This window comes from Arachis ipaensis, chromosome B06 (assembly GCF_000816755.2).
Source record: "Arachis ipaensis cultivar K30076 chromosome B06, Araip1.1, whole genome shotgun sequence".
Lineage (NCBI taxonomy): Eukaryota > Viridiplantae > Streptophyta > Magnoliopsida > Fabales > Fabaceae > Arachis > Arachis ipaensis.
Genome location: NC_029790.2, coordinates 109,725,078 through 109,737,894, shown reverse-complemented (window position 1 = coordinate 109,737,894; position 12,817 = coordinate 109,725,078). Strand labels below are relative to the sequence as shown.

The 12,817-nt window shown below is 35.9% G+C and overlaps 2 protein-coding genes and 1 long non-coding RNA gene across 3 annotated transcripts in view; 1 reads left to right on the top strand and 2 right to left on the bottom strand.

Annotated features, from left to right (window-relative positions):
• LOC110263468 lies at window positions 430-4,215 on the bottom strand. Its single transcript, XR_002349158.1, has 4 exons — window positions 4,105-4,215; window positions 3,527-3,877; window positions 3,103-3,174; window positions 430-1,118 (listed from the first exon to the last, which is right to left on the bottom strand). It is a non-coding gene; the product is annotated as an uncharacterized LOC110263468 (long non-coding RNA).
• Window positions 4,233-9,582, bottom strand: LOC107647254 (4-hydroxybenzoate polyprenyltransferase, mitochondrial-like). The gene is given in 6 exon segments (XM_021105612.1): window positions 4,233-4,247; window positions 4,351-4,420; window positions 4,542-4,663; window positions 8,199-8,334; window positions 9,094-9,455; window positions 9,457-9,582. Coding segments are annotated over 6 exon segments (774 nt in total). The 5' UTR covers window positions 9,526-9,582.
• The window catches only part of LOC107604822 (60S ribosomal protein L6-1), a gene marked incomplete at its 5' end in the record, with an annotated part of 1,793 nt that continues 1,497 nt past the window's right edge, over window positions 12,522-12,817 (top strand). The window contains 1 exon segment of the mRNA XM_016306521.2: window positions 12,522-12,817. Within this exon segment, the coding sequence (XP_016162007.1) occupies window positions 12,644-12,817 (174 nt within the window).

Here is a 12,817-nt window from a genome sequence, read left to right as displayed (position 1 = left end):
AGAATGCAGTGTCAGGGAGTTCAAGAGATGGCCTACTGTCACAGAGAATAAGCAGTGGCATTCCAATTACTGCCATGTCCCTAAGAGATAACTATGCTTCTCTGCGAGGAGAGAACCGGGAGCTGAACCTAGAGATTTCGAGGATGAGGATGAGGCTAAGTGAGTTAGAAAAGGAGCAGATGTTTATGAAACAAGGCATGATTGATAAAGGAGGAAATGGAAGAACATTCTTGACCTCCCTCTCCAAAGGGATAGGGAGAATTGGAATTCTCAGCAGTCAAGGTGGCGGAAACCACCAAAAAGTCGAGTAGGAAGTCTAGGGGTTCAGAGGGAAAAACTGGTAGGAGTAGGAAATATTTTGCATAGATATTCTTCTTCTGCATAGTTGGCCTTTTACAGCAACATGTGTTCGAACCTTTCAGTTCAGGTGATCACAAAGTGTAAATAAGTTGGTCACAAATTTTTCTCTGCCTTTCATAATCAGTCTTGGCAGTTGAACTTGAATGTCCCAACATTTTCTCTTCTTCTCCTCATTCTCACTAATAGTGTGTTTGTGAGTTGAGATTTTGAAGAGAAAGAGAGATAGAGGAACTTGATATAACTCCATTCTATCCTTCAAACCATTTCCTTCCCTTCCTTTCCCTCAACAGACAACCACACCTGAAGAGTATGTTTAGTTGTAAGTAAAAATGGGGTGAAATTTTCAAGGATGAAGTCCATGTGCAATTTCACATATCAAATTCATCCATGAAAATTTCTACTCCAGTTTTACCTGCAATCAAATATATCCTAAGTATGATTTCAGCTACTAAACTAGTGTCCTACAAAGATAAATCACCAACAGGAAGCTTCATAATCCACCAAATTAAAAATGCAAGATGCTTAGAATGATCTGATCTTAGGATCATAGACTTACTCCTTAGATTGGATGAAACAACAATGCATCATGTACAGCCAAATATTCAACATTGGCACACCGTTGGTTTAAGATTTCAAACTACTAAAATTGCAACATGAATACCAAGCAACCATGTACCTTCTAATGGCATTCAACCTTGTCTCTCGTCTGTTGAATTTTTGGTTTTTCGATGACTAATTTTTCCTTCATGAAAAAAGCCCTGCTAACACAATAATAATAATTAGAAGTTATTTACCTTGTAACGATAAGGTAATTGATAAAATTGTGAAAGAATAAGAAAAGAAAAGAATGCGAAATTTTATTGATTATTGATTGATTGAATTGTACTGAAGTGTATTGTAAACTATGAAGGTAAAACTAAATATATATAGAGCATTGTCCTATGAAAGATAAAAGCAAATAAAGATAAGATAAGAACAATTAAAGATAAGATAAAGATAAGATAATAAAGACTAAAATTAAAATTGAATTTTTGTATTCTGTTGGGCTGAATTTGTGGGCCACGATACTTCTTTATTGTTGTCATGGGCTAAAGTAGAAGAGTAGTTTAATACGCCCCCGCAAGCTGGTGGATGGAAGATGTCAATAATCCACAGCTTGGATAAGTTCCGATGAAATTGTTGAGAAAAGCGCGTCTGACGTGGTGACGCGGAGAAAGATGCGTGCGGCAGAGCTTGAGCTGCCTACTGCAAAAATATAAAAGGAGATGCTGTGCTTGAGCAGCGATCTTTAAACAATTGCGTGCGGCGGAGCTTTGAGCTGCCGACAACAAAAATACATAAAAGGAGATGCTGTGCTTGAGCAGCGATCTTTAACCAATTGCGTGCGGCGGAGCTTGAGCTGCCGACGGCAAAAATACATAAAAGGAGATGCTGTGCTTGAGCAGCGATCTTTAAACAATTGCGTGCGGCGGAGCTTGAGCTGCCGACGGCAAAAATACATAAAAGGAGATGCTGTGCTTGAGGGAGAGAGAGCAAGCAGCGATCTTCATAAAAAAAAAAAGAATGAAAAAATAAAAAATAAAAAAATAAAAAAATAAAAAATAAGCGTGTAAAACGCAACAAGATTGATCTTTAGAGGGCGCCTATGGCGCAATAAGAGTGGTCTTCAAATGGCGCGTAGAGCGCAATAAGAGTGCAGATGAAACTGCTAGAACAGATGCAGATTGAACTGCTAGAACAGATGCAGATTGAACTGCTGAAACAGAATACTGACGAAACTCCCGGAAGAAGTTGCTGATGAAATGCTAAGAAGGCGCAGACGGAATTGTTGGTAAAGAACCGGGATAATCAAAAGTGTGGTAGAATTTTCACTTGGATGCATGTAACTAAATCTACGATTATTTATTGTGGGAGGAAGTTGAAAAAAAAAGCATGGTGATTTCTCACCGAAGAGATGATAACTTATATATCCTCCTCAAGGAGGATACCATGGCTCTGATACCATGATAAAATTGTGAAAGAATAAGAAAAGAAAAGAATGCGAAATTTTATTGATTGTTGATTGATTGAATTGTACTGAAGTGTATTGTAAACTATGAAGGTAAAACTAAATATATATAGAGCATTGTCCTATGAAAGATAAAAGCAAATAAAGATAAGATAAGAACAATTAAAGATAAGATAAAGATAAGATAATAAAGACTAAAATTAAAATTGAATTTTTGTATTCTGTTGGGCTGAATTTGTGGGCCACGATACTTCTTTATTGTTGTCATGGGCTAAAGTAGAAGAGTAGTTTAATAGTAATCAAGTACTTCAACTAGTTAACCATTGATCAACTGTCATTAAGCATTTCCCTTCGAGTCCAATATAAGTGTTAGCTATTCCAATTCAACCATTTCCCAACATTCAGTCGCAAAAAAAAAAAAAAAAATCCCAACATTACTTGGCTAATATTGGATTTGTTGAAAAGTAATGATGATAGTGTATTGGAGGAAAGCTGCTCCATTCCTTGGGCACACTCCAGATAGTTCTTCAGAATCACAACACTTGGTTCAAAAGAAATAATAAAACAAACATTAACTTTTTCTTGGAGGCAAAAATTGTTATATGTGGTAAGGAAGTAAAATCATACAGTATCCTAAGGCGATGACTGATGACTCATGACAATTGGTATAACTCATGCAAATTTGGTAAGTTATTCCAAGATAAAAGAATAAACTACTCAACCAGACAAATTACCCCTATGATACAAGTTTTCCAGCTAGGATTCCACCAAATATGATAGCTCCGAACCACTTGTTTGAATTAAATCTGGATGCAAGCAAAAGGTACAAAAGTCAGTTCATTAAGTTCAACATTGAGAGGTTAGAAGTGTAGAACTAAACGTTTTATGGTAAACTAATGAACAGGTGGATGCATCATAAGTTTCTGAAACCATCAATATAACATTGGAAGAGTAATCAATAGAGAAATTGAACAATCACTGAATTTTGGGGGATTTCTATCTGTTGAGGTCTGAGGACATATAAATATATCATCAAGTGCTTGCAGTAAAGCCATATGAATTATTAGTCTTTGGAAAGTGAAAATGAAATTTAATACATGGATTTATGCAACAATCCCTTTTCTGGGTGAACTTTAAACAAAAACTTCCAAAACATACTTGCAATTGCAATCAGCACGTGATGAGAGGTCAACTGTCCATATTTGCCAGCCTAGTTGTCCAGATGCAGCTGCCAGAAATGCATAATATGGCCAGCCTGCTCCACAAATATGAATCAGAAGGTTGAACAGGAAAACAACCATTGAAATCCAAATATAGTTCTAAAAACTCGAAACAGAGAGAACATAAAATGGGTCATAACTCATAAAACATACCAATTTCAGCATTATAGCCACTGAGGGCAAGACCACCAAGGCATGCAATGCCAAACCCAGTAATCCACTCCTTTGTAAAATCACCAAAGTGCAAAGCAGTTGACTTAACTCCCACTTTCAGGTCATCTTCTTTATCCTGAATGCAAGGTTATCAATATACGCATAGACCAAGAACTTTGTTTACAATGCTTTAATTATATAATTTGTATTGGAAGGTAGCAAGTAGTCTATCATTGTATGGTTTGTTTCATAACACACTGAACTATTGGAGTCAAGATAATCACCCCACACCGGGATATATCATGCAGCAATTAAATAGCAGGACAGAGGAGAAAAACCTTCAGGAAGTAATGTTGATTTTACCTGGTGAGCATAGATTGTATCATAAACAAGTGTCCAAAAAACTCCAGAGGCATAAAGTGGCAGCACTATTCTTGGATCTAGACTTCGTCTAATTGCTGCCCATCCTAACAAAGCGCCCTAAGTAAAGGTCAACCCGCCTGGGGCTAACAAAAAATTTACGAGTGCCATAAAAAGCATAATGAGATTGTATGTCAAAGATAACAATAAAATCTTTCAGAAGAGACTAAAATTGAAGAAATTAATTACCCAAAATGTAAACCTCTTCATGAGGGGATAAGAAAAGACAAGCAACAAGGATGAGGCACCCAGAACACGGCTGCAAAAAGTTCACAAATCACAACATTCAACATTTTGACAATACTCAAATTTTCACACTTGATGTAGTCATGTAGATGTAATAATGATCACAGGCTCAGCTATTCAAAGTTAACACTAACCTATAATAATTCAGTTGCAGAAGAATCCCAAGACCCAAAGTTAACTGAATACCAAGAAAACAAAGTCCCTGAAATGGTGTCAAAAGACCACTTGCCATAGGCCTTGACTTTGTTCGTTCTACCTGCATCATACAATTATGTATAGTAAAAAAGTAAAAAATGCTTAATGGGTTCTGAAAAATGCCCAAGGTAGGTATGAAAATCAAATAAAATCTCATGTTCAATTGAAGTGTTTGAATGTATTGTATTATCAAATGTACAGGGAATCAGCCTCTTTATAGAGGAATTACAGAAATAGAAATAACTAGAAAATAGGAAAGAAAGGAAAAATACTAGCCTAAAATAAAGGAAAGATTTCTAATCATAAAATCCCTAAAATTAAGCTAAACCCAAAAAGGAAAAGATTTATAATTAATTCTATTTACATAAAAGATTCAGGAAAGAAATTAAGAATCTGATTTTGATTTGATTTAGTCAACACTCCCCCTCAAGCTGGCTTGAAGATATCATTCATTGACAGCTTGCTTATTATGCTATCAAAAGTCTTCTTGGGTAATCCTTTAGTTAGAATATCTGCTAATTGTTCCGTGGTTGGAACATATGAAATGCAAATCTGTCCTCTCTCAATCTTTTCCCTGATAAAATGCTTGTCAACTTCAACATGTTTAGTTCTATCATGCAACACTGGATTATGAGAAATGGAAATTGCAGATTTGTTGTCACAATACAACCTCATTGGTGGAGAAATGGAAACTTTTAGTTCTTGTAGGATTTTCTCTACCCATATTGCTTCACATATTCCATGAGCCACTGCTCTAAACTCAGCTTCTGCACTACTTTGTGCCACAACACTCTGTTTTTTACTCCTCCAACTGACCAGGTTTCCGCCAACAAAAGTACAATACCCAGATGTTGACCTTCTATCCATGACATTCCCAGCCCAATCTGCATCTGTATAAGCTTCTACTTGAAGATGTCCATGCATTTTATAGAGTAACCCTTTCCCAGGCGACCCTTTTAAGTACCTTAGGATTCTAAAGACAGCATCCATGTGTTCTTGACCAGGTGAATGCATAAACTGGCTTACCATGCTCACAGCAAAGGCTATATCTGGGCGTGTATGGGATAAATAGATTAGCCTCCCTACCAACCGCTGATATCTCCCTTTGTCCATTACATTTTCTGGTTCAGCTGGCTTCAATTTTAAGTTAGGCTCTATAGGTGTTTCAGCAGCTTTACAACCAAGTAATCCCGTCTCTTTTAAAAGATCTAGGATGTACTTTCGTTGGTTCATAAAAATGCCTTCCTTAGACCTTGCAAATTCAATTCCAAGGAAGTATTTTAATGAGCCAAGTTCTTTGATTTCAAATGCTTTGGCAAGCTTCTCCTTCAAGTCTTTTAGCTCCAAAAAATCATCACCTGTCAGAATAATGTCATCCACATATACAATTAAGATGGCAGTTTTATTAGCTGCTGAATGCTTATATAAAAGTGTATGGTCAGCTTGGCTTTGAGTATAACCAAGTCCCTTCACCACCATTCCAAGTCGTTCAAACCAAGCTCTTGGGGATTGTTTCAATCCATAGAGAGATTTCTTTAGTTTGCACACTTTATTCCTCTCTAGTTCAGCTTCAAATCCAGGTGGAAGTTTCATGAACACCTCTTCCTCTAGTTCCCCATTCAGGAAAGCATTCTTTATATCCAATTGGTGTAAAGGCCAATTGTAATTCGCAGCAAGGGATAAGAGAATCCGCACAGAACTGAGTTTGGCAACTGGAGCAAAAGTCTCTCGATAGTCTACTCCATAGGTTTGTGTATATCCCCTAGCTACTAACCTAGCCTTATACCTCTCTATGCTTCCATCAGCATTGCACTTGATGGTAAAAACCCACCTGCAACCAACCAATTTTGTATTCTGTGGCAGATCGACAATCTCCCAAGTTTCATTTTTCTTGAGTGCATGCCACTCTTCCATCACTGCTAATTTTCAGTTGGGATCATCTAGTGCTTCCTCTATGTTCCTAGACTCAAACAGATTTATAATTTTAGAAGTAAAAGCTCGATGTTTTTTAGAGAGATTTTGGTAAGAGACATAATTGGAAATAGGATGGTTGGTGCTGGTTTTAAGTATCTTTTTGGTGCAGGTTCTGGTTTCTTTCTTAAGGGCTATTGGCAAATTATTATTAGAAGTGACAATTTCAGATTTACCTGGAAGTTCCTGAAGTACTACAGTTGGGCCGTCTTCCGGGTTTTCAGATTGGGTTGGTACAGAGATGATGGGCTGGTCTCTAGTCTTCTTGGGATATTTCCGAACATAACACCGAAGCTCCTTTTCTTGTGGTATTTCTTTTCCTGTTTGGATTCCAACTAATTCTGGCACAATTTCAGAATTGATTTTCACATCTTGTTTTGCAATTGTTTCAGAATTTACTTGATTAGTGAAAGTTGTATCCTCAATATGTAAGATAGGAGTGGGTAAAGGTTCATGCAAAAAAATTTCTTCCCTTAGACTCTCCCCCTGAAGAGAATTTTTTTGAAAAAATGTTTCATGTTCCAAAAAAGTAACATCCATACTTACATGAATTTTCTTGGTGTGTGGATTGAAACATTTATAACCCTTTTGACTTGGGGAATAGCCAATAAAAATGCATTTTTCTGCCCTTGGATCAAGTTTACTTCGATATGAAGGTGTATGTAAAAACACAGTGCAACCAAATACTTTTAAAGGTAAGTCAGAATGCAACCTGTTTGCTGGAAAATTCTTTTTGAAAGTATCCAACGGTGTGCAGTAATTTAACACACGTGTGGGCATTCGATTTATGAGATAGGCTGCTGTTAGAACAGCATCACCTTATGAGCTGCTCAACCTATTCCTTACTCAATGATGATTTTTCAGCCTCATGAGCAGTTGGAGTAGGAGTGGTGTTCTCCTTCTGTTCAGGATTAATGACTGAGGAACTGTCAGCCATAGCTATAAATCAGAGGTACAGTGCAGAGATTCTGCTCTAATACCAAATTGAAGTGTTTGAATGTATTGTATTATCAAATGTATAGGGAATCAGCCTCTTTATAGAGGAATTACAGAAATAGAAATAACTAGAAAATAGGAAAGAAAGGAAAAATACTAGCCTAAAATAAAGGAAAGATTTCTAATCATAAAATCCCTAAAATTAAGCTAAACCCAAAAAGGAAAAGATTTATAATTAATTCTATTTACATAAAAGATTCAGGAAAGAAATTAAGAATTTGATTTTGATTTGATTTAGTCAACATGTTCAATACTCATTAAAACAAAATAAGAAATGTGATGTCATAGGAATAAAATCGAAGGGATGTTTCATGCAAGTAAATTGATAGATTTATATTTTGAATCATATTAGAAATAGGGCAGGGACGATGAAAATGAACCAGAAAAAGTAAAAAGAAAAACCTTCAAATGCAAGATACATGAACTTACAGGCCATGTGAAGTACCAAGGCACTAGACTTGGCATGACTAAGCTTTCAAATTATTTTTTTTAACTTAAATCAAATGTATAATATAAGTTAAACATTCACACTATGCTAATAACATGTACTTGTGAAAAATTAATTTACAACATGAAATAACGATTTCAGTATCTCTCAATACATAAAAATATAAAAGAAAACTATTTACCTTTGTATCAATGTCACGATCAAGGAGATCATTAATAGTACACCCAGCACCCCTCAAAAGCAAAGCCCCACATCCAAACAATGCCAACATTTTAAAATCAGGCAGCTGTCCTGGAGTTGCAGCCAACGTAATTGACCTAAGCATCGAAATTAGAAACATAAAATAAATAAGTTATTAAATAAAATAAAACAAGAATGAATTTAGAAAGTGGAATGCATAAAAGAGAGAGAAACAACTTCCAGGCATGATGTAATATAGAAAAGGCAACACCTCTCGCTGGTCCGCACAAAAAAATATATTTTCAATTCATATTGTTAAGGTTGTAAGTGAAGCACTTTACAGAAAATACTAAGACAAGGTAAAACAAAATAAAATGTATTATGTTTGAAGATATACACAAAGTTCTATGATCCATGCCATAAAGATTCGTAGTTGACTGCATAACACAACCCTTGGGTACATCCATACATATGTATGCAAATGCAGTAGGAAAGATTCAAGGGGTGCAGCTTGGACTGGTTTTAGGACAGAAATAACGAACAAGAAAGGCAAGGTTTTTCTTGTGGATATGTATGGTACGGATGGTGCTTAACTACTTATAGTACTAACGATAAACAAATAACAATTTTAACTTATCTAATCTTGTGGACTTAAATAAGAAGATAAAGAATATTAATTTAGACTCAATAACCAGGTTACCATAAATTAACTTGTACGAACAAAATTACAAATCGATAGAATGATCATTTCTTTTAAAATTTCTTCATTCATTACTATTTCAAAGAGTGTAACATATATTTCCAATTAGCAATCAATTTCATATAATAAAATTACTGGACTGTCCTTGTTTGTAGACAAGGCATTTACCCATAGGCCAAGTAAATAGAACACTTACCACATACAAGGCCATAGAAGCAACCATGTCCCAATGGGCTTATCTAGGCGAGCAAGCTGTGCATAGGGCTGAACCTGCCTAGGCAAGTACAAATCGATCCAAGAGATATTTGCTTTACTCACATTGCCACTTTGATTCTTATTTCCCTTTGACCCCTCTTTTAAACTTGAAGGTGATGTAGAGATGTGCTGAACAAGCTGAAAATTTGAGAGAGATCGAACAGTTTTAAAATACTCAAATTTAGAATCCTGATGGTGGGATTGCCCAAATGGACAGAGTGAAGGATAGAAGTTGTGGTTTATGCTTATAGATGGTTCAGTGGAGATTAAAGGATTGAAGATGGAAGGGGAATGATATTATGGAGAGGCCTGAAGAAGGGAAAGAATATTTGAGAAACCTACGTGAAGCACGATAGATCAAAGTTGACGCCATTTTTTCGCAAAAGCAAACAAGTTAAGGGGAAGATAGTCTCTTTGTTGCTACTCGTTTCAAAGGCTTGTAAGCATTCTGTTGGAGGAGGAGCAACAAAAATTCAGTGTTATATTAAACTTTTAGACCCACATCTTGACTGGATATTAAGTAAAAAAAGCTTATCCAACTCTTCCATATCACTCTTCATGTAGGGGTGAGCCTTCATTCAGAAATCATTTAACTTACAAAATCCTGAAAACAAAAACAATAGAGCTTCAAGAACATTTTCAAATTCTTCAATAATAATAGAATGCACCAAACTAAACTAATTACCACTAGAAGGATTCAAAAATTTTAACATGACATTTTAATAATTTCTTCATCAACAAAATTATAGAGTACCACATGGAGTCATTTGCTTCAAAATAAGATAACATTCAAACATAAGAATGTAAGTTGGGCCTAAATAACCAAATGATGGGAAAACATTACGTTTCAGTTACTAAAACACTGTCTAATATGCAAGTTAATGTTCATGTGATGTTTGATGCATCTCTAGGATATCAATATTATAAGTGGAAAAAATTGATCTTCCCAAAATAAACTATGTTTGGTGTTAAAGAAAATGTAAATGAAGAAAAGGGGCAATCTAAGGGTATGGTTGTTTGTGGAAACATATTCTATTTCCATTCTCTATACTCAATTCTAAATAATCATTTCATTTCTTCAGTTCTTGAAAACATGTTTCTTTTGTTTGTTTCCATTTCTATCTCCTTTTTTCCTCATACAAAAGAACACATGACAGAGCCAGAGCATGAAATGAAAGAGAGTACAGAGATCAAAGACCTACATTTTCTTTTATATATATAACCAATAAGCTCGCAGTAATTCAAATATATTTAATTAGTAATTTTATATATATATATATATATCAACAAATAAAATAAAATAGAAAAGCAGCATATTTTCTAGTACTCATTAAGAACTTTGATCAAACATGTGGCACGCATCACTAACAGTGTAGCTACAAATTGAAACACGGTATCCTATCTAACAAATGGAGAAACAAAACGCGCTTCTCCATCTCCTTCCTTATTCCTTCGAGCAGAACACGCCCTGCCTCAACCCGGGAAAAACCCTAGCCGCCACCACCGCCGCAGGGAGGAGCCGTGTTTGCCGCCGTCCGTCGCAGTCAGGGGCTTGTCTCCTCGAGTCTTCGTGCGTCACAGTCAGGGGAGTTCTCCAAGTTTTCGACCTGTTCGCAGTCACCAGTCGCAGGCGCACCGCTTCTTCCTCCAGCTCGGCGGCCGTCGTGTTGTCGCCGTTGTTTGTCGCCATCTGTCGCAGTCAGGGATTTGTCTGAAATGTTTGTTTTACGGTTTTAAATGGCAAAGTGATGCGAAAAGTGGGCGTGGAGGTTGTGGGGTTGGGAGCCCTAAAGTTCACTGGATTCCTTAGAGAACAATGCAACAGAATAACATGAGTTTTGAAACAATGTACATTGTTCGAATGCTGAAACAGGTACTAAACTACTAAAACCATTCCTTTTTGTTTTTGCTTGAATTTTAGAAGAAAGGGCAATGTAATGTATTCCTATTTATGATTCCATAAGACCAAGGTTAAATTAACAATTCAGGTGGACTTGAGTTTTGTTTTGTGAGTAATTAAATGCACGAAACAGGAATAGGATTGCTAATTTCTTTTGTGTCTTTCATTGTTCTTTTCCCCTTGTTGTGCTGCTGTTGTTGTTATGCTGCTGTTTTGTTATGGCACTGTGATTTTGCGATCACTGATCAGTGTTTTGAATTTGGAATTTCTGATTAGTGACTTGTTAAGCTGCTGTTCTTGTTATGCTGCTGTTTTGTTATGGCAGTGTGTGATCACTGATCAGTGTTTTGAATTTGGAATTTGTGATTAATAACTTGTTAAGCTGCTGTTGTTGTTATGGCACTGTTGTTGTTATGCTGCTGTTTTGTAATGGTTGTTACTGAATGCTAAAAATGGAAATCAAATCAAATGTTGGTTGTTGCTGAATGAGTAAGGTAGCTACCTTCCAATGCCATATATAAATAAACTGATGAATGATGATGATGGTAGTGGAAGGAGAGTCAAAGTGTATAGGTAGTTGGCTTTATATGTGCTTGATTGCAAGACAATTATCTGAAGCTTTCTATTGATTGCTTCTAAATATAGGTCACTTGTTGCCAACTTAGCAGCTGCTAATTGCTACAAGTCTGAGCATTTGAAAAGACCAGAAAATTGGGCATTAGGTACCCAGTTTATTTGTTTGGACCCCTTTATATCTCTATATCTGAATAGTCCTGATGACTGACATTTGTTATTGTTCATGTTTTGTGTGTAAACAGTTGAAAAAGCCAAGTATTACTACATTGCTGGCTTTTTCCTAACTTTATCTCCAGATTCCATTCAATTAGTTGCTGAACATGCTGTTGCAAATAACAAGGTATGATATGGATAGAATGTGGTATTTCCTTTTGATTAATGATATAAGCCTCTGAATGTTGTGCTTAAAAAATTAGTTTAACGGTGGTCACTCGTTTACCTGATTGATTTAATTATAATTAAATAAAAATATAAAATTATAAAAAAAATTAAAATAAAAAATTAAAATACATGTTTTCACAGACATATTAATAACAATCAAGTATTAATTTATAGATATAAATAATATAACAAATAAATCCATAAATATGATTATATAAATAGTCTAATATTGTCTGTGTTTGTTAATACTCAATATTAAATCAACTCTTAATATTACAAGTAAATTCTAAGAATAAGACTATGAGTCTCTACCCAGAAAATAATCTCAAGTAATGATTTTCAGCAACAAATCCAACTCAGAAAGAGGAAAAGAAAAGAGACAAAAAGAAAATAATGAATGGTATATAAGATATGGTATAGGAAGAAATTAATAATNTGGACAAGAATTTGGGCCGAGCTACGATGCAAACAAGACAATAAAAACAAGTTGGGCCTAGTTATTGGGTTTATGTGTCTACAAGGGTAAGGCACAGCGCAATATATAGCCTAAGATAATTGATAATAGCAAAGGAAGTAGAATTAGGGTTTTGTGGGAGGAGAAGTAAGCGTTGCAGTGGAGTGAAGAACGAGAGCAATGGCGCCGAAGCAGAGAGCAGCAAGGAAGGTTGGCAGGAACCCTGAACTGGTGCGGGGGATCGGGAAGTACTCTCGGTCTCAGATGTACCACAAGAGGGGTTTGTGGGCCATAAAGGCTAAGAACGGTGGCAAGTTCCCCGTCCATGAACCCAAGCCTAAGCCCCAGGCCCTT